General features: G+C 53.7%; 2 protein-coding genes across 7 annotated transcripts; one reads left to right on the top strand and one right to left on the bottom strand.

The window, feature by feature from the left end:
- Positions 1 to 28: 28 nt before the first annotated feature.
- Positions 29 to 10,200, top strand: CRELD1 (cysteine rich with EGF like domains 1). Of its 2 annotated transcripts, none has more exons than XM_030802055.1 (11): positions 29 to 172; positions 738 to 930; positions 1,153 to 1,235; positions 3,890 to 4,000; positions 4,343 to 4,434; positions 5,695 to 5,871; positions 5,956 to 6,051; positions 7,629 to 7,712; positions 7,892 to 7,987; positions 8,196 to 8,330; positions 9,176 to 10,200. In XM_030802055.1, exons 2-11 carry the CDS (start codon positions 757 to 759, stop codon positions 9,388 to 9,390), a joined length of 1,263 nt encoding a protein of 420 aa, XP_030657915.1. In that variant the 5' UTR covers positions 29 to 172; positions 738 to 756; the 3' UTR covers positions 9,391 to 10,200. The 2 variants fall into 2 exon arrangements, with proteins under 2 accessions (XP_030657915.1, XP_030657914.1); XM_030802054.1 differs by having other exon boundaries at positions 29 to 292.
- A 151-nt stretch (positions 10,201 to 10,351) lies between these two features.
- Positions 10,352 to 19,014, bottom strand: PRRT3 (proline rich transmembrane protein 3). 5 transcript variants are annotated; one of them, XM_030802035.1, is made up of 5 exons: positions 18,723 to 19,014; positions 14,415 to 14,966; positions 13,892 to 14,174; positions 13,549 to 13,704; positions 10,352 to 12,785 (listed from the first exon to the last, which is right to left on the bottom strand). In XM_030802035.1, the coding sequence occupies exons 2-5, from the start codon at positions 14,907 to 14,909 to the stop codon at positions 11,023 to 11,025; spliced, it is 2,697 nt and encodes an 898-aa protein (XP_030657895.1). In that variant the 5' UTR covers positions 14,910 to 14,966; positions 18,723 to 19,014; the 3' UTR covers positions 10,352 to 11,022. The 5 variants fall into 5 exon arrangements, with proteins under 5 accessions (XP_030657895.1, XP_030657896.1, XP_030657893.1 ...); XM_030802036.1 differs by having other exon boundaries at positions 13,892 to 14,171; XM_030802033.1 differs by having other exon boundaries at positions 13,892 to 14,966; positions 18,543 to 19,014.
- Positions 19,015 to 19,220: the final 206 nt, after the last annotated feature.

Raw genomic sequence — 19,220 nt, 5'->3', positions numbered from 1 at the left:
CGCGGCCCTTTAAAGCCCGGACAGGTGCAGCTCGGTGCCGCCTCTGGTTGGCTGGCGTGGGGTGACGTAATGGCACATGGCCCGTCGCCATTGGCTGGCCGGCAAGCTCCGCCCCCTGGAGTGCGGCGCGAGTGGGGGTTGTACGTTTTACGCAGGCTGTGGCAGCGACGCGGTGAGGAGACGGCCCACGGCGCCCGCGGGCTGGGGCGGTCGCTTCTTTCTTCTCCTTGGCCTACGAGGGTCTGGATCCTTCTCTGCCGGCTCGTGGGCCGTGCCTTTGCCCTTCTGCGAGGCCCTGAATCTGACCCCTTCCCTTCATATCCGGATCCGGGCTCCTCCCCCCAAGCCCGGGGTTCCGGACACCTCCCCCAAGACAACCCCTCTGGCCTCCTCTCCTTCAGTACTTGGAATCTGATCTCTTCTCCCTAATTCTGCGTATCCCGCCCCTAATGGCCTTTATCAGACCCTCAAACAAGAGGCTGACTTCTGCCCCCTTGTCAAGGAGGGAGGCCACTTTCCTCTCTACCCCATGCTAACGAGGATAACATTTCTCTTCTGGAATTGCATCTTATGCGCCTTTCCCCATCCATCCCCACAGCCCCTGCAATATCCAGTTTGGCCTCTTTTGCTTGTAATAACGCAGATCCCAGCGCCACGGCACCTCAGAACAGACCTTTTTCTTTCTCGCGTGGGGCCTGACTCCTTCAGTGAAACCTCTCCACGCCCTCTATCTGCAGGTCCCCAGCCTGGGTAAAGATGGCCCCACGGCCCCCGAAGGGCCTGGTCCCAGCTGTGCTTTGGGGCCTGAGCCTCTTCCTCAGCCTCCCAGGCCCCATCTGGCTCCAGCCCTCTCCACCTCCCCAGTCTTCTCCCCCGCCTCAGCCCCATCCGTGTCATACCTGCCGGGGACTGGTTGACAGCTTCAACAAGGTGGGTGCACCGGCAGCCTCGTTGGAGGAGAACACAGCGATTTAGAGTGGGGAACTCTGGGATGCAAATCTGTGTGGATTCAAGTTTCATCTTGGTCTCTTACTAGTTGTATGGCCCTAGGCAGGTTGCCTTTCTGTGCCTCAGTTTCCTGGTCAGTAGAACAGTGAAGTGCTAGCATGTGCCAGGCACTGTACTTAGCTATTACTAATTTTCTGTTTCCAGGGCCTGGAGAGAACCATCCGGGACAACTTTGGAGGTGGAAACACTGCCTGGGAGGAAGAGAAGTTGTCCAAATACAAAGACAGGTAAGGGGCTGCTGGGGGAAGGGGTGTATATCCCCCTCCCCGCCAAATCTCTGTTCTACTGGTGAAGGGCTAGGAACTCTTGGGGAGCACTTATTCATTCAACAAATAGCACTGAACATCTATAGTATAGCAGTAAACAAGGCAAGCAAAATCCCCCCGTCCTGGAGCTTACATTCTAGTAGAGAAGACAAGCAGTGAATGAGTAAGTGAATAATATTATGTCAGATGAAGAACAAACAGTGAAGCACGGTAGACTGCAGGACGGTGGGAGGCAAGGTGTTCAAGGTTTGGCATTTGAACAGAGAGACATGAAGTGAAGAAGCGAGCTATGTGACAGGGAGGGAATTGGGCAGAGGATGGGACTGAGCTTGGTGTATTCGAGAAGTGGCTGGAGTGGAGTGAGCCAAGGGGAGAGTGGTAGAAGGTGAAGGCAGAGGCATAAGCCTCGAAGGCTACAGAAAAGAGTTTAGATTTTTTTTGGAGTGTAATGGGAAGCTCTTGGAAGGTTATGAGCAGAAAAAGTGATACTGTCTTCTTTATACCTTTAAAGATTACTCACACTGCTATGTAGCAAACAGACTGTAAGGGGCAAGGGCAGAGGAAGCAGGGAGACCAGTTTGGGAGGCAAGTGCATCATCTAGGCATGAAGTCAACACAAGCTAGTGTGGTATCTACTGGAGGACATGGTGAAGGGGTCACAGTCTGGGTATATTTTGCAGAGAGAACACTAGGACCTGGTGATAGATTCATTATGGGTATAGAGAAACAGTAGAATAAAAGATGCTTACTAGATTTTGGGCCTGAGCAACTGGGTGAATAGTGCAGTTGTTTTCTAAGATGGTGAGATGGGAAACCGAGAAGGTTTAGGGGAGGGGTGGGATGTGGTGTTCTTTGAACGTATTGGGCTGAAATGTCCATTAGACATCCAGGTAGACTCCATCCAAATCTGGAATTCAGAAAAGAGTAGGAATTGGAAACAGGAATTTGAAAGTTGTCATTATATAGTCAGTATGTAAAGAAAGCCATGGGAAGGATACAGAAAGCCGAGCCCTGAGCCCTCCAGCTTTTCAAAGTCAAATGGAAGAGGAGTCAGCAAAAGCTCAGAGTTAGACCTGGTTGTCGGTTCTTAACCTCTCAGAGCCACAGTTTCTTCACCTGTAAAATGGGGATATTAATACCTCGTTTGCCTATTTCATAGAAGTGTGGAAAAGGCTTAACTGGGATGCCCACTAGAAATAAAGGTTTTGTTATTATGTAACATTGGTCATTTTCTCTTTTCCTTCGCCGGGCCTGAGTTTCCTCATTCAGGAATGAGGGGATTGGCTAAGACAACCCCAGAGGCACTTCCAGCTTTGTAATGGCTCCTGCGTTGCTTGCTTTTTTAAATCACCTCCTATATGCCAGGCACTGTGCCAGACCCTTTAAATACAGGATATAAGATATCAAATATTTATATATGTGTGTGTGTGTATATATATGTGTGTGTGTGTGTATATATGTGTGTGTGTATATATGTGTGTGTGTATATATGTGTGTGTATATGTGTGTGTATATGTGTGTGTATGTGTGTGTATATATATGTGTGTGTATATATATGTGTGTGTGTATATATGTGTGTGTGTATATATGTGTGTGTGTGTATATATATTTAATTGCGGTAAAATGCACATAAAAAATTTCCCATTAAAGACATTTAATAACATTTACAATGTTGTGCAACCATCACCACTATGTAGTTCCAGAACATTTTCATTACCCCCCCAAAAAATCCTATACCTGTTACACAGCCACTCCCCATTCTCCCCTTCCCTCGGCTCTTGGCAATCACTAATTTGTGTTAGTCAAGCAGAAATTATGGATTTGCTGATTTCATTGGAATCATAAAATATGTGGCCTTTTGTGTCTGGCTAGTTTCACTTAGCATAATGTTTTCAAGGTTCACCCATACCGTAGCATATATCAATACTTACTCGTTTTTATGGCTGAATAATATTCTCATTTGGCTGTACCACATTTCGTTTATCCATGCATCAGTTGATGGACGTCTACATTGTTTCTACATTTTGGCTGTTGTGAATAATGCTGCTATGAACATTGTGTACAAGTTTTCGTTTGAACACCTATTTTCCATTCTTTTGGGTCTATATCCAGTAGTGGAATTGGCGGGTCCTATGGCAATTCCATGTGTTACTTACTAAGGAACTGCTTTTCCACAGTGGTGATGCCATTTTGTATTCCCACCTGCAGTGTGGGAGGATTCTAATTTCTCCACATCCCTGTCAACACTTGTTATAGGATGTATTTTTAGCCATATCTACCCAGCAAGGGTATTATATTCCATTGCTCAGATGCAGGAACTGATGTATGTTACAATAAACCTGCAGGGAAGGTATTGTCGTCCCCATTTTACAGATGACAAAACAAAGAGGTTCAGAGAGGTTAAGTGATTTGCCCAAGGTCCACTAGATAGGTTCAAATCTACCACTAGATTTGAACCCAGGTCTCTCTGCTTCCCAGAACCATGACCCCTTCCATCATACCTCATGGCGTCTCCTTTGATATTTTCACTGCACGAGGAAGGGTGGAGAGAGACCTCAGGAGGGTGGTGGGTGGGGTGGGGCGTGTTTCCCACCAGCCCTGCCCTGTCCGGTCAGTGAGACCCGCCTGGTAGAGGTGCTGGAGGGCGTGTGCAGCAAGTCGGACTTCGAGTGCCACCGCCTGCTGGAGCTGAGTGAGGAGCTGGTGGAGAGCTGGTGGTTTCACAAGTGAGTGGCAAGGGGGCCTTCCCTGGGAGTGGGTCACAGGTGGGGCCTGGTGATAAGGCCTTGATTTGGCCAAGAAGCAGGGGTGCATGCTGGGGCCCATGTCTTGGTTCTGCTCCTTCCAAACCCAGATCTGCTAAGGACTTGCCGGGGGACTTGCACTCCACTTTGAGCCTCAGTTTACCCTTCTGCCAAATGGGGAAAGGGCATTGGTCAGATGGCCTTTTGGGTCTTATGTCCTAGCTGGGTTGAATCACAGATTCACGCATGGGGGAATGGGAACAGCACTTCTGACACTATCTCAGCGCCTCCTCCCCACCTCCCTCCACCGTGCCCCTGCCTCAGGCAGAAGGAAGCCCCGGACCTCTTCCAGTGGCTGTGCTCAGATTCCCTGAAGCTCTGCTGCCCCGCAGGCACCTTTGGGCCCTCCTGCCTTCGTGAGTTTTTAAGTTGCTCTTGGGGATGGGAGGGGACCACCGAGTACAGGGATCCAGTCCTGGCTCTGTCCCTAGTTCGCTGTGTGAACTCAGGCTTCTCAGATAAACTTCTCTGGACCTCAGTTTTTGCCTGCCTCACAGGGCTGGGGAGATGGGCAAATCAGTGGGGAAAGGCTTGGAGAAAGCACAGGGGCTAGACTGAGTCAGATGCAGTATGGTTATCATCATGTATTAAAGAAATGATAGACCCCCCAGCCCCTTCATTTCCCATGCCGATCGAACTATGGTACCTTACTGGAGAGGGGCGGGTGCTGCCCTGGAGCCCCCATGATCGCCATCCATCCTCACACACAGTCCTGGCACAAGAGCTGAACTTACTTACTACCAGCCTCTTTTAGAGCAGTCTTTCCTGAAGCTACAGATAAAGAGCTAGCTACAAAGATGGCAAATTCAGTCTTTGTAAAAGAAAATACTGGCTGGGCGCGGTGGCTCACACCTGTAATCCCAACACTTTGGGAGGCCGTGGTGGGCGGATCATGAGGTCAGGAGATCGAGACCATCCTGGCTATCATGGTGAAACCCCATCTCTACTAAAAAATACAAAAAATTAGCCGGGCATAGTGGCGGGAGCCTCTAGTCCCAGCTACTCGGGAGGCTGAGGCAGGAGAATGGCATGAACCTGGGAGGCGGAGCTTGTGGTGACCCGAGATCATGCCATTGCACTCCAGCCTGGGTGACAGAGTGAGACTCTGTCTCAAAAAAAAAAAGAAAAAAAAGAAAATATTTGGTGTAGTGGCTCGTACCTGTAAACCCAGCACTTTGGGAGGCTGAGGCAGGAGGATCACTTGAGGCCAGGAGTTTGAGAGACCAGCCTGGGTAACATAGCAAGACCCTGTCTCTTAAAAAAAAAAAAATAGTAGGGCATGGTAGTGCAGCCTGTTGTCCCCCTAGGCTGAGGTGGGAGGATTGCTTGAGCCCAGGAGTTCGAGGCTGCAGTGAGCTATGATCATGTCATTGCCTGGGAAACAGAGCAAGACCCTGTCACTAAAAATAAATAAATAAATAAATAAGAGGTTTGTAAAATCTAATTGTTCCACAAGAGGAAATTGGTTAAGTAAATGTCAGTTTTATGACAAAATATTATGTCATTAAAATTAATTTTCTTCTCCAAAAATGTTTACTGATATGCAGAGCAGAAAATATTATCTTGTATATCAAGGTTGTATAGATGACCTCACCTGGTTTGGTGTCTTCCCACAGCCTGTCCTGGGGGAACAGAGAGGCCCTGTGGTGGCTACGGACAGTGTGAAGGAGAAGGGACACGAGGGGGCAGCGGGCACTGTGACTGCCAAGCCGGCTACGGGGGTGAGGCCTGTGGCCAGTGTGGCCTTGGCTACTTTGAGGTAGAACGCAATGCCAGCCATCTGGTATGTTCCGGTAGGTAGCCAAAAGATGTGGCACTGGGCAGGGGCAGATGGGGCACCTGCCTGCCCATCCTCATGCTGCCCCCATTCCACCCAGCTTGTTTTGGCCCCTGTGCCCGATGCTCAGGACCTGAGGAATCAAACTGTTTGCAATGCAAGAAGGGCTGGGCCCTGCATCACCTCAAGTGTGTAGGTAAGTGGGGCCCTAGCTAGGTCTGGGAAGATGGGCAGGCGCCTGGGCTTGGTCCTTCATTCTCTCAACACAAGCCTGGGCTAGACTAGCCTAGACCCCACCTTCATGGAGATCTCAACCCGGCTGGGAAGGCAGAAAAGTAACCAGATACTTACAGTCCAGTACACAGGTACTGTGTAGTATAGTCCCTGTGTACAGTGAGAGATGCCTTTGATCTAGTACAGTGGAAGTAGTGATGGGGAATCAGGAAAGGCTTCTTGGAGGAGGTGTTACTTTGGCCAAGTCTTAAAAATTGAGGAAGGGGCTGGGCGTGGTGGCTCAGGCCTGTAATCCCAGCATTTTGGGAGGCCAAGGCGGGCAGATCACAAGGTCAGGAGATCGAGACCATCCTGGCTGACATGGTGAAACCCTGTCTCAACTAAAAATACAAAAAATTAGCTGGGCGTGGTGGCAGGCTCCTGTAGTCCCAGCTACTCGGGAGGCTGAGGCAGGAGAAGGGCATGAACCTGGGAGGCAGAGCTTGCAGTGAGCCGAGATTGCGCCACTGCACTCCAGTCTGGGCAACAGAGGGAGACTCCATCTCAAAAAAAAAAAAAAAAAAATTGAGGAAGGGTTGGCCAGGAGAATGAGGACACTGAACTTGGGGTCAGGAAACCTGGGTTCAAGACTTGGTTTGGTCCCAGCCTAGCCACTTATATAGACTAAAGGCTAAGCCGCTGTAACAAAAATCCCCAAAAGACTGTGGCTTAAAGAATATAGAGGTTGGCCGGGCGTGGTAGCTCACTCACGCCTCTAATCCCAGCACTTTGGGAGGCTGAAGGGGGGGTGGATCACCTGAGGTCAGGAGTTTGAGACCAGCCTGGCCAACATGGCAAAACCCTGTCTGTACTAAAAATACAAAAATTAGCCAGGCATGGTGGCAGGTGCCTGTAATCTCAGCTACTCAGGAAGCAGAGGCAGGAGTCACTGGATTCCAGAGAGGTTGCAGTGAGCCAAGATCACACCATTGCACTCTAGCATGGGTGACAAGAGCGAAACTCCATCTCAAAAAAAATCTAGAGGGTAGAGGTTTATTTTTTTCCTCATATTACAGTCCCAAAGTGAGTAGTCCAGGCTGGCAGGGGAGCTCTGCTAGTCACAATCATTCCAGTACCCAGATTATTCCTGTAACTTACTGCACAATCATCCCCTTGGGCATTGTCTGTATGGTTGAAGCTGAGTCCTGGGCATCTCCATGTCCCACGTGCCAGCACTCAGGAAGGGGGAAGGGAAAGAAAGTGCATTGAGGAGTCCAAGCATTGTTTTAAGACCAAGCTAACAGTGGAGCTCATCACTCCTGTTTACATCCTGTTGGCCAGAACTCAATCACAGGGACACACTTAGCTTCAAGACAGGTTGGAAAATGTGGTCTCTGGCTGGGCAGCCTGAAGTCCAGCTAGTCTGCTTCTGTGTTGGTAGACAGCTTGCAGTCTCTGCCATACCATTTAATCCCAGGCAAGACCATTCCCCAACGGCTCTGGCCTCAGCTTCTCTACTAAATAGAGATTGAAATTCTCACCCTGCTCACCTCTCTGCAGACATTGACGAGTGTGGCACAGAGGGAGCCAACTGTGGAGCCGACCAATTCTGCGTGAACACTGAGGGCTCCTATGAGTGCCGAGGTCAGTGTCTACTTCTGCAGAGGAGGGGATGTGGGGAGGGGAGGAAGAGCTGCTCCACACCTGTCTCTCCAAACCTTCCCATTCTCAGGCTTCAGAGCACCCCAGGCCTCCTCTTCTGGAGCGTGGCTCCCCTGGGCCTAGGTGCACATCTCACCCTCATCTTTCTCTCCTCTCTCCAGACTGTGCCAAGGCCTGCCTAGGCTGCATGGGGGCAGGGCCAGGTCGCTGTAAGAAGTGTAGCCCTGGCTACCAGCAGGTGGGCTCCAAGTGTCTCGGTGAGTCTCCTGCTGATGGGAAACAGGCACCTGGGAGTGCCTCACCCAGCATGAATGGTGAAGAGGCCAGAATATGGGCAGGCGGGGGAAGGAAGGGTGGAATGTTGCCTGGGCAAGGGCAGAGGGGAGTGTTGAGAGATGGACAAGATGGAGTCAGGGTGCTGGGTGGGGGGCCCTAGCAGGACTCTGACCCCTCCCTCCCCTCAAGATGTGGATGAGTGTGAGACAGAGGTGTGTCTGGGAGAGAACAAGCAGTGTGAAAACACCGAGGGCGGCTATCGCTGCATCTGTGCCGAGGGCTACAAGCAGATGGAAGGCATCTGTGTGAAGGAGCAGATCCCAGGTGAGCCCTGAGGCGGGAGAGGGGAGGTCCTTATTCAAAGAGAAGGCAGGCAAGCCCCTTCCCCAGGTAGCAGTGGCAGCTCCAGGCCCTGCCCCACCCCTACTGCCACCCAGCCCCCTGGAGGCTGCACTGAGACTGGGCTCTACGTCTGATCTCCAGGTTGGCTCTCAGCAGCCTTACACCTTCCAGGGTATAAAGGGAATCAGACTTGGCATCAAATCAGTCTGCCTCCTTAACCTGTTTCCTCATCTATCCAATGGAACCAGTGTTTGCCCTGGCCTGCTGAAAGCTGTCCTAGGCTGGGGGTGTGGTGAGATGCAGGGTAATCACAACGATGGCAGGGACCATTTCCCCAGCAATTACTGTGTCAGATGCTGTTCTAGGTGCATTCCTCATCTTAACTTATTTAACCCCTGAAACAACCCAACGCTGGAGGTTGGGTTCTCATCCCCATTCTACATATGTAAAAACGAAGATGCAGAGAGATGAAGCTACTTTCCCAGGGCTATATGGCAAGCAAGTTGCAGAGCTGGGATCCCAATCCAGACAGTCTGACCGTAGAACGAGACTCATACATGTAATAAATGCTCTGCCCCCAACTTGTCTACCACATGGCCTTGCAAGTCCAACCCCTTTACCTCTCTGAGCCTTACTTTCCCATTTAGTGAGACAGGGATGGTAACTGCCCCTTGCAGAGTGGTTTTGAGCAGTAAATGTTGTGTGCCTGGCTTGCTGGGCAGGCCTGGTGGCCATGATGATCAGGTGCGTGGGAGTTCTGGGAAGACTCCAAGAACTACCAGGAACAGGGATACGAGTGCCAGGCTGCATCTCTTGCTCTTCTGCAGAGTCAGCGGGCTTCTTCTCAGAGATGACAGAGGACGAGTTGGTGGTGCTGCAGCAGATGTTCTTTGGCGTCATCATCTGTGCACTGGCCACGCTGGCTGCTAAGGGCGACTTGGTGTTCACCGCCATCTTCATTGGGGCTGTGGCGGCCATGACTGGCTACTGGTTGTCAGAGCGCAGTGACCGTGTGCTGGAGGGCTTCATCAAGGGCAGATAATCTCGGCCACCACTTGTAGGATCTCCTCCCACCCACACTGCCCCCAGAGCTTGGGCTGCCCTCCTGCTGGACACTCAGGACAGCTTGGTTTATTTTTGAGAGTGGGGTAAGCACCCCTACCTGCCTTACAGAGCAACCCAGGTACCCAGGCCCGGGCAGACAAGGCCCCTGGGGTAAAAAGTAGCCCTGAAGGTGGATACCATGAGCTCTTCACCTGGCGGGGACTGGCAAGCTTCATAATGTGTGAATTTCAAAAGTTTTTCCTTAATGGTGGCTGCTAGTGAGCTTTGGCCCCTGCTTAGGATGAGGGGGTCCTCACAGGGGTGGGGCCATCACAGCCCCCTCCTGCCAGCTGCATGCTGCCAGCTCCTGTTCTGTGTTCACCACATCCCCACCCCCCATTGCCACTTATTTATTCATCTCAGGAAATAAAGAAAGGTCTTGGAAAGTTAAAAGGCTTCAGTCTTACTACCTGTCCCACCACCACCTTAGGGAAATTTCCTAGAATCCTGGGAAATTGAGGGCTTCTTTGATGGTGAGTGGAGAAAAGATAGAGGAGAAGGTTGCCCTTGAAATGCTGTTAGGAGAAGGAGGATAGAGGAATCAGCCTTAGGAGGGTTCCATGCCAGCTGTCATTTGGCAAAGGACCCTCGACAGATGACTTTTGCCTCTGAACTTCACTCTTGTCTTCCCTCAAATGGGCTTCATAATGCTTTCCACTCAGGCTTAACATGAGAATTAAATGAGGTGATAAATGTGAAGAACTGGACAGTATACAACAGATGTTCAATAAAAGGGTGGTTGCCATTATGACCAGAGCCTCCAAGCCTCAAGCAACCTTTCCTCGGAGTCCTCCTCTCCGTCCAATACACAGGACTTAAAATGACTGGGAGGCAGGGCCTCCAGTCTCTCCTTCCTCCTATGAGTACAGGATCCTGGCATGGCCAGAGGGAAGCATGAGCCAAGTCCTAAGGGTTTATTTCTTTGGCACAAAGAGGACAATCTAGACAAGCGAGGCTCATCACTCCACACTGGGGAGTATGGGGCACCTGCTCCCTGTTCTTCATGCCCGAATCCATGCACACCCACCCTGTATTCCGCATAAGACACGGCCTCTGTGCAAAATGCCGGCTGAAAAAAAATAGAAATATTAAAAGCAAAAAACGGCATGGGGGTGAGGCGAGTTCAAACCTGGCTGTCCCCTGGGGGTTGCCGTCAGGTAGAGGCCTGGGGATGCCTTTTTTTTTTTTTTTTTTCTGAGACGGAGTCTCACTCTGTCACCCAGGCTGGAGTGCAATGGCGCGGTCTCGGCTCACTGCAACCTCTGTCTCCCCGTTCAAGCAGTTCTCCCGCCTCAGCCTCCCGAGTAGCTGGGACTACAGGCGTATGCCACTTGGCTAATTTTTTTGCATTTTTAGTAGAGACGAGGGTTTCACTATGTTCGAGACCAGAAGGCTGGTCTCGAACTCCTGACCTCGTGATCCACCCACCTCGGCCTCCCAAAGTGCTGGGATTCCTGGCGTGAGCCACCGCGCCCGGCCAGGATGCCCATTTTTTAAAGGCTCAACTGTCTCAGTAAGCCATGCCATGTGGGCATCGGGCAGGGTCCTGGTCCTGCGTCAGAACCGCTCCTCAAAGCTCGATGGTATCACTGGAGGCGCTGCGGGATTCCCCAGGCTTGCCGCGAGACTGGACCTCTCCCTGGCCGTCCCCCAGCCGAGCGGCGGTAGAGTCAGGGGCTGGGGTCGGGGCAGGCAGTAGCTGTACCGTGCTGGGCAACTCATCTAGGGGCAGACTGTCCACTGATGACAGCCCGTGGCGCCAGGGGTTCCAACTGATCTTGAGTGAGCCCCTGGAGAAGCTGTCCAGGGAGCTGCCAGAAGCCCCGTCGGGTTCTTCCACTACGTGCTGTGGGACCGGCCCGCGTAAGCGCACGTCGGTGAGCGACCTGCAGCGGCCGCGGAGGAGCGAGGAGCCAGAGTCGTCGAGCTCGGCTTTGGGATGGCTGCCCCGGCGCGGCCGCAGAGCGCCTCCAGGCGGCGGGGAGGCCAGGCCGCGGAGGCCGCAACGCTGAAACACACTGTCTCGCACCAGGTGCTCGCGGAAGAGCGCGGCGTCGATGCTGCGGCTAAGGTTGATGGGCGATGGCGGCCGCAGATCCAACTCGCTCAGCGATGGCGCCGGTCCCACACCGTTGCGGGACAGTCCTGGGCCACCCTGGGGTCCGCGACCCAACGACGCAGCCGAGCCCCAAGCGCCTGAACTGGGCGTGGCCAGCTGCCCACTCTCCGCCGGGTTGCGGATGAGGCTCTTGCTGATGTCCAAGCTGCCTGCACCAACGTTGCTGGGCCCTGCATAGCAATTATTGGGTCGCTCCGGCACCTCGCTCTTGCCCGACGGCGCCGGGCACGCCAGACGCATCAGCTTAGCCCAGCAAGCGTGCTCCGTGGGCGGCCTGGGTCTCGCGGCAGCCACCGTGGCCAACGCCAGGGCGAGCGCCCATGTCAGCTCCAGGAGGCGCAGCCAGAAGTGGACACCCCACCAGGCCCACGAGAAGCGGCCCACGCGGCCTGGGCCCGGGTATAGCCAGAGCGCAGCCGCCAGCTGCAAGCCGCTAGCCAGCAGCCCCAGCGCGCCCGCCACGGCCAACAGCCGAGGGCCCGGGCTGGCATCCCAGCCCCGTGGGCCGTCCAGCAGGCGGCGACGGCACAGGCAGAGGGTGCCCAGAGCCACCGCCGCGCCCCAGGCGCACGACAAGCCCTGCGTCAGGAGGTTGAGCACAGACCATGTGGACAGCAGGTCTGTCGCGAGCAACCCTACACCATGCACCAACGCCACTGCTCCCAGCAGGAGTGGGTTTTGCAGCGGTGGCGGCAGCCCCGCGCCCAGGCCGAGCAGAGTCAGGGCCGCCAGCGCCGTGAGCAGCAAGGGGAAGGGCAGGTTGTAGAGCACCAGGCCCCCGCGAACGCCCAGCCGCTCCTGCGAGCCGTAAGGGTCGGTAAGCATGTAGGCGGATCGCAGCCCCGAAGCCACGAGCACCAGCACCGCTGCCACCAATGCCAGCCGGGGCCCTGCTGGGGCGGCTGCCAGAGCAGCCAGCGCCAACAACGCGGGCAGCAGAAAGAGTACCCCCACCCCGTAGACGTGCAGCTCCCAGGAGAAGCTCAGGACCCGCCGAAGGGGGCCCCAGCGTAGCGGGGGTGCAGTGGCGTTGGCTGGGGGGCTGGAGGCTGGGGCTGAAGCCATGGAGCTGGCTGTGGGCTCCGGAGGGGGAGGCTGGCCCAGGGCTCGCTGCGTGGTGACTCGAATGAGGCCCCGGCGTGACGTCGAGGGGGCCTGGACTGGGGGTGCTGGGGGATGGCTTTGGGGGCGCCCCGGCCACTCCTCGGCTTCATCTGCAATTATAACAATATTAAAATAGCCATTTGAAAAGTGCTTTTGATTTTCTCTCACCCTCTAGTGTGGTTGGCAAGTCATTTAACTTTTCCAAGCAAATCTGCAAAATGGAGACAACAGCACCTGCCTCACTGCGTTGTGAAGAAGATGAAATGTTTAGCCCGGTGCCCAACAACCAGTAAGTGCTAAATGGATGTCAGCTATCATTTTTATTAATGCTACTATCAGGGAAGTAGTACCCCAGCAGTTCAACACATGGGCTGCATATTAGAATCTTCTGGAGACCAAGGAATAAGAATTTCTTGGGACGTGGCTTGGGCATTGGAATTTTTTTGTTTTTGTTTTTGTTTTGACAAGTTCTTACTCTGTCATCCAGGCTGGTGTGCAGTGGTGCAATGCGGGCTCACTGCAGCCTTGACCTCCAAGTCAAGTGATCCCCCACCTCAGCCTCCGGAATAGCTGGGACTACAGGCATGCACCACCACGCCCAACTAATTTTTATATGTTTTTTTTTTGTTCTAAACATATCCATGTTACATATTAGAACATTCCAGCCCCAAAAGGGCAAATGACTTCTCCCAGATTTCCCAGTGAGTATGAATTTATTATCCTAGGTTGTTTGAAGGAGGCCTTGGGCAACTCCTTTAAGCAGGTGATTGTCTCCATTCATTCCCCGCCCTCCACCCCTCACACACCCCCAACGGAGGTTCTCAATTACTAGACAGAGCACTCCCTCTCCCCACACCCCAGCCATGCTCTCACCTGGCTGCAGGGCCCCCATGGGGCTCTCTGTTCGGTTTGCAGCTGGGCCAGGGTCTGAGGGACCAGGGATGAGAGACTTGGGGGTGCCTGGGGCCTCCACAGCTCCTCTCACCCGCTGGGGGGAGATGGGGTCTGCTCCATTCATTGCTGTTATCTCTGAAATGACAAAGCAGTCATCACCTTACCTGACCCTCCTATGGTCCTCCTAATCCCTCAGGATTGAGTCACAATCACCCTCATTTGCCACAAAGAGGAAAATGAGACCTAGAGGGACGCAAGGTCAAACAGAATTGAGGCATCCAGCTGCCCCGGAACATCACTCAGCACTCTTATTGATACCCACCTGGCTTAGACGGTCCATCAGGAGCCTCTGAGGCGGGTGGATCCATGGGCTGGGGTCCTAGTGAATCCTTAGTGTCAGGGAGGTCAGCCTGCTTGGGCGGGGGACCTGGGGAGCTGACTTCCCAGGACACCTCAGCGCCAGCCCTCTTGGCAGTCTCAACCGGCAGCTCCTCAGCAGGAGGAAGGCTTCTGGCCAATGCCAAGTCTGGCTGGGCCCCCGGCTCCTGAGAGTACACCACCTCAACTGGGGGTACCGAGCCAACATCAGGGACTGCTGGATCCTGCTGGGTGAAGAGGGGGCCTTGAGCTGCCTCCTGGAAATGTTCCTCAAACCCACCCTGTCCTTCCAGCACTGGCCTCTTGACAGTACCTGAGTGGGGAACAAGGGTGTGGGGTGGGCCCTGGTGGTCTGAGGGAGAAGTGGGTGGGACCCTGCTCTTAGTTTTGACCTTCAGACCCTCATCTCTAGGTGGCCACTGTCCCTCTTGGCCGTCATGCTGCAGGGAGGGAGGAACTGTGGCTACCCTGAGTTGAAGTCTGGGAGTTGTGGGGATGAAAGTGAGATGAGGGTGGCCCACTGGGTAGGGAGCCACTGCTTCTTGCTCCAGAAGCTCTTGTGGGTCCAGAGGTCCTGTCCAGCCGTGGGAGCTTGGTCCTCGAGCCATCTGGAGGTCATCAGTTCCTGGGAGTTGTTCTCTCTGAGCTCCTTGGGCTGCTTTGGGCCCGTACAGGGCTGGGCCAAGGGGAGAGGCTACAGGCTTCTCAGGCATCTCTTCAGCAGGGGCGTGGCGGACATCAGAGTTCCTGTGACTCTCAGCTCTGGGGTTCTCCGGGAAGACGTCAAAGGCCTGGGGCTCTGAGCCCACAGAGCCCTTAGGGTGGGCTCCAGGGATCATAGGGATTTTGGAGTTTTCAAGTGGCCTGGGAAAGCCCCTCCCCAGGGCAGGGCCAGTCCCCAGGAGTGGCAGCAGCAACAACAGCAGAAGGCCACATACACAGCCCCATGGGCTGGGGGCCATGGTCTATTCCGATGCCTGGGCCTAAAGCCCCCACCTTCCAGTCCTCACTGGATGAGCCTAAAAAAAAAAAACAGGGCATGGAATGACATGTGAGGGCTGGGAGCCCCCATGCCTTCCTCAAGGGGCTGGCAGGAAAGAAAAGCAACGCAAGGCAGCAGCTTCTCTGCTTTTAAAATTGCTGGACGTGGCACTTGTCCTGCTTTAAAACCTTCAGTGGCTCCCTATTTCCCTCAGGAAAGAACATAAGCTCCTCTCCTGGCCTTCCAAGACCCTGGCCACCACAGGCTGTTCATCTTTCCTCCAACACTCACTGGACTGCGTGACTCCCATGCCTTTGCTTCTGCTGTTCTGTCAGCAGGGAATGCTCTCTCCCTTCCCCTTCACTTGCTGAAATCCTGTTCTTTTTTTTTTTTTTTTTTTTTTTTCCGAGACAGAGTCTTGCTGTGTCGCTCAGGCTGGAGTGCAGTGGCGTGATCTCGGCTCACTGCAACCTCCACCTCCCAGGTTCAAGTGATTCTCCTGCCTCAGCCTCCCGAGTAGCTGGGGTTACAGACATGTGCCACCACCCCTGGCTAATTTATATTTTTAATAGAGATAGGGTTTCGCCATGTTGGCCAGGCTGGTCTTGAACTCCTGACCTCAGGTGATCCGCCCATCTTGGCCTCCTAAAGTGCTGGGATTACAGGCATGAGCCACTGCGCCTAGCCTGAAATGTTATTCCTAAAGCCCCACTTCAAAAATGAGAGAGGTGGAGGGGGAGAGGAATATGCACCGGCCTTTGGGGAGGGGCCTGAGTTTGAATCCCAGTGTCTTCATTTCCTGGGGGAGTCATTTTACCTCTCAGCATCATAGTTTTCCCATCAGTAAATTGGGGATAATAAGCATGCCTAACTCAAGGGGGCTCTTAAGAGACAAATAACTAAATACGTATGGGCAAGGTTCATACCTGACGCTTGACAAGCATTAGAACCCTTTCACTTTTCCCTCTGTCCAGAAAGCTTTCTGTCTCTCCATTCCCCTTAACTATTTCAACAAATAATTTGAACACACACTATGTGCCAGGCCCTCATGATAAAGCAGCGAACAAGACTGACGAGACTGCCCTCGTGAACAGCATTCTAGGGGAGAGACAGACAATACATGATTTTAAATAAGATGAGCTATGAAGAAAATAAAACAGGGCTAAGAGATGGATGAGAGGCCAGTTACATAGGGGTACCAGAACGTCCTCTCTGAGGTGACATTTAAGCTAAATGCTGAATAAGAAAGAGCTGCTAAGCGTGGTGGCCCACGCCTGTAATCTCAGCACTTTGGGAGGCCAAGGCGGGCGGATCACGAGGTCAGGAGATCGAGACCATCCTGGCTAATACAGCGAAACCCCGTCTCTACTAAAAATACAAAAAAAAATTAGCCAGGCCTGGTGGCGGGCGCCTGTAGTCCCAGCTACTCAGGAGGCTGAGGCAGGAGAATGGCGTGAACCCGGGAGGCGGAGCTTGCAGTGAGCCAAGATCGCACCACTGCACTCCAGCCTGGGCAACAGAGCAAGACTCCATCAAAAAAAAAAAAAAAAAAGAAAGGGAGGGAGGAAGGAAGGAAGGAAGGAGCTGTTTGAAGATTTGGGGAAAAGGCATTTGGCAGAGGGAATCGCAAGTACAGAGGCTCTGAGGCAGGAATGAGCTGGGTGAGTTGAAGAAATAAGAACAGGAGTGTGGGCTGGGCGCAGTGGCTCATGCCTGTAATCCCAGCACATTGGGAGGCTGAGGCTGGTGTATCATTTGAGGCCAGGAGTTTGAGACCAGCCTGGCCAACATGGCAAAACCCCATCTCTACTAAAAATACAAAAATTAGCCAGGTGTGGTGGCGGGCGCCTGTAATCCCAGCTACTCGGGAGGCTGAGGCAGGAGAATCGCTTGAACCCGGGAGGCAGAGGTTGCAGTGAGCTGAGATTGTGTCACTGCACTCCAGCCTGGGTGACAGTCAGACTCTGTCTAAACAAAAAAGAACACGAGTGTGGCTGGAGCACAGGAAATGAAAATCAAGAAGGCGGAGGTGAGGTCACAGGTGTCTTGTAGGCCACGACAGGGCACCTGAATTTTATTCCACATGCCACAGGCAGCTAGTGAGGATGGGAAGCACGGGGATGACAAAGCCTTATTCGTGTTTTAAAAAACGGAGATGCCAGGTGCTGTGGCTCACACCTGTAATCCCAGCACTTTGGGAGGCCTAGGTGGGTGGATCGCTTGAGGTCAGGAGTTGGAGACCAGCCTATCCAACATGGTGAAACCCCATCACTACTAAAAATACAAAAATTAGCCAGGTATGGTGGCATGTGCCTGTAATCCCAGCTACGCGGAAGGCTGAGGCAGGAGAATCACTTGAACCCAGGAGGTGGAGGTTGTGGTGAGCCAAGATTGCACCACTGCACTCCAACCTGGGTGACAGAGCAAGACTCTATCTCAAAAAAAAAAAAGGGGGGGGGGCAGGGGAGAGAGAGGCCAGTGTAAACACCCAGGTAAGATAGGATGGTGGCTCGTTTCGGCTTAGACATTCCTCTTCCCGCCTTCCTTCCCTCATCTTCCTGGGCACTTGTCACCCTGGTCTGATTCTGTAATAATCTCGTGCCTCTTACTTCAAACCTGCAGCCTCCAGTATATACCTGGCCCCAGGTGGATATCCCCTAAAAGTTCCTGTTCTCAAGAGCCTGTCGGTGGGCCAGGGAGGCAGGAAGGGGCCCCACCACCAGGAGAGGGTTCATGGAGGGTGCAAGAGCTGAAGCCTGGGTGTGTTTGGCGGCAGAGGCCCTGCTCTTTTCCTCTCTGGGGAGCAGCTGTCCCCAAAGCTTCCTGGCTCTTAACCCATGGTGGCTCACAGACACCTTAAGAAGCCACTGAAAACCCCTGGTGCTCTCCCGGGGAAAAGACCCAGGCTCACCGAAAGTTGTCAACAATTTCAAGGAGTTCAAAGACCTTTGAGTCCCATCCTCCAAACTCGAGTTTAGACTCTATCTTAAATAAAGCCTTGTTAGTTCATTTCTCAAACATTCACGGAGCCCCATGGGCTGCTCCTGGTCTAGGCTAGCTGCTGGGGGCCCAGAGATACGGCTTTGCTCCAGGGTTGGGAGTAGGGGTGTGCTGAGAGGCCCCTAACACAGGTGCTGGCTAAAAACAGTGCTCCTGTGTTTAGTTCTTCCCCAGTTAGGCTCCTGTGCTAAGCTTAGCAACATGTCATTCCGCCCTCCCAATACAAGGTGTGGGAATACCCATTTCACAGGGGGAAGAAACGGGGGTTCAGAGAGGGTGAGAAACTCCCCCAAGGTCACACAGCTGAGTGGACACAATCGGGTTGTGAAACCCTCGGAGGCTCATCTTCCACAGGAGGTCCAAAAAGCTTTGCCGAGAAAACGGCTGAATGGGGCCTCCAAAGATAAACATGCCATCTGCCTACCACTGCCAATCCAAGAGATGTGGGCACCTGCGGACAAGGCGGGGGCTTGCCCAGCCCTGGGCTCCCACTCTGCTGGAGAGGCTGTGGGGGGTGGCGGATCTCTCTGCCGCAGGGACTGGGGAGAGGCCGGCCTGGGGGCAGGGCGAGGCCGTTGCAGGGCAGCCTCGGAGCTGGTCCATCTCGGGTTACCTCTCCTCCTCCTCCTTCTCCTCCAGCGTCTCCTCTCTCCCTGGCTCCGCGCCTTCCCGCAGTGTCCTGGATGGGGGTGGGCGCCGTGCAGGCCTGGTCGCCTGCGCCCGCGACGGGGGCAGCAGGCCACACTCCCCGCCGGGGTCCCGCCATCGCCCCCTCCCTGGGCCAGCTCCTCACCTGCGCGCCGCAGCCCCCGCGTTCACCTTGCGCGCGTCCCTGCAGCCGCTCGCCGCGCTGCATCCTCCGAGATGCTCAGACTCGGCTAACAGAGCCCGGCGCTGCCGATCGCGAGCCCGCCCACAGGAGCGCAGCCCTGCTTAACTCTTTCCCCTTAGGGTTGGACTCTTCTCTCGACCCTGACTTCCCCTCGCTCAGGGACTCTCAGGGCTCAGAGTAGAACCGAGGTCATCTCTGAGGGATGTGGAAATGCCTTCTGCAGCATCCCTGAAAACGGGGCAGCTAGCCTCTGCTTGCATACCTCATGGGACGGGGAGCTCACTTCCTCTTTATCTCCCTATATCCTTTTAGGTAAATCCTACCTACAGCTTGGTATGTATCCTTCAGATTCTTTTCAATGCACAGTTACATGTACATCTTAAATAGAAATGACGTCATACTGTACACATTCTTTTTTTTGAGACAGTCTTGCTCTGTCGCCCAGGCTGGAGTGCAGTG

The sequence above is a fragment of the Nomascus leucogenys genome, chromosome 21 (assembly GCF_006542625.1).
Source record: "Nomascus leucogenys isolate Asia chromosome 21, Asia_NLE_v1, whole genome shotgun sequence".
In the NCBI taxonomy this organism is placed as follows: Eukaryota; Metazoa; Chordata; class Mammalia; order Primates; family Hylobatidae; genus Nomascus; species Nomascus leucogenys.
This window is presented reverse-complemented; position numbering and strand designations above follow the sequence as displayed.

Coding starts and splice junctions, on each gene's coding strand:
- CRELD1 (XM_030802055.1), top strand. CDS start 757: ATGGCCCCACGGCCCCCGAAGGGCCTGGTCCCAGCTGTGCTTTGGGGC. Junction 5,872..5,955: donor CAGCCATCTGGTATGTTCCG/GTAGGTAGCCAA, acceptor CATTCCACCCAG/CTTGTTTTGGCCCCTGTGCC. Junction 8,331..9,175: donor TGTGAAGGAGCAGATCCCAG/GTGAGCCCTGAG, acceptor GCTCTTCTGCAG/AGTCAGCGGGCTTCTTCTCA.
- PRRT3 (XM_030802033.1), bottom strand. CDS start 14,909: ATGGCCCCCAGCCCATGGGGCTGTGTATGTGGCCTTCTGCTGTTGTTG. Junction 13,705..13,891: donor TGATGGACCGTCTAAGCCAG/GTGGGTATCAAT, acceptor TTGTCATTTCAG/AGATAACAGCAATGAATGGA. Junction 12,786..13,548: donor CATGGGGGCCCTGCAGCCAG/GTGAGAGCATGG, acceptor TTATAATTGCAG/ATGAAGCCGAGGAGTGGCCG.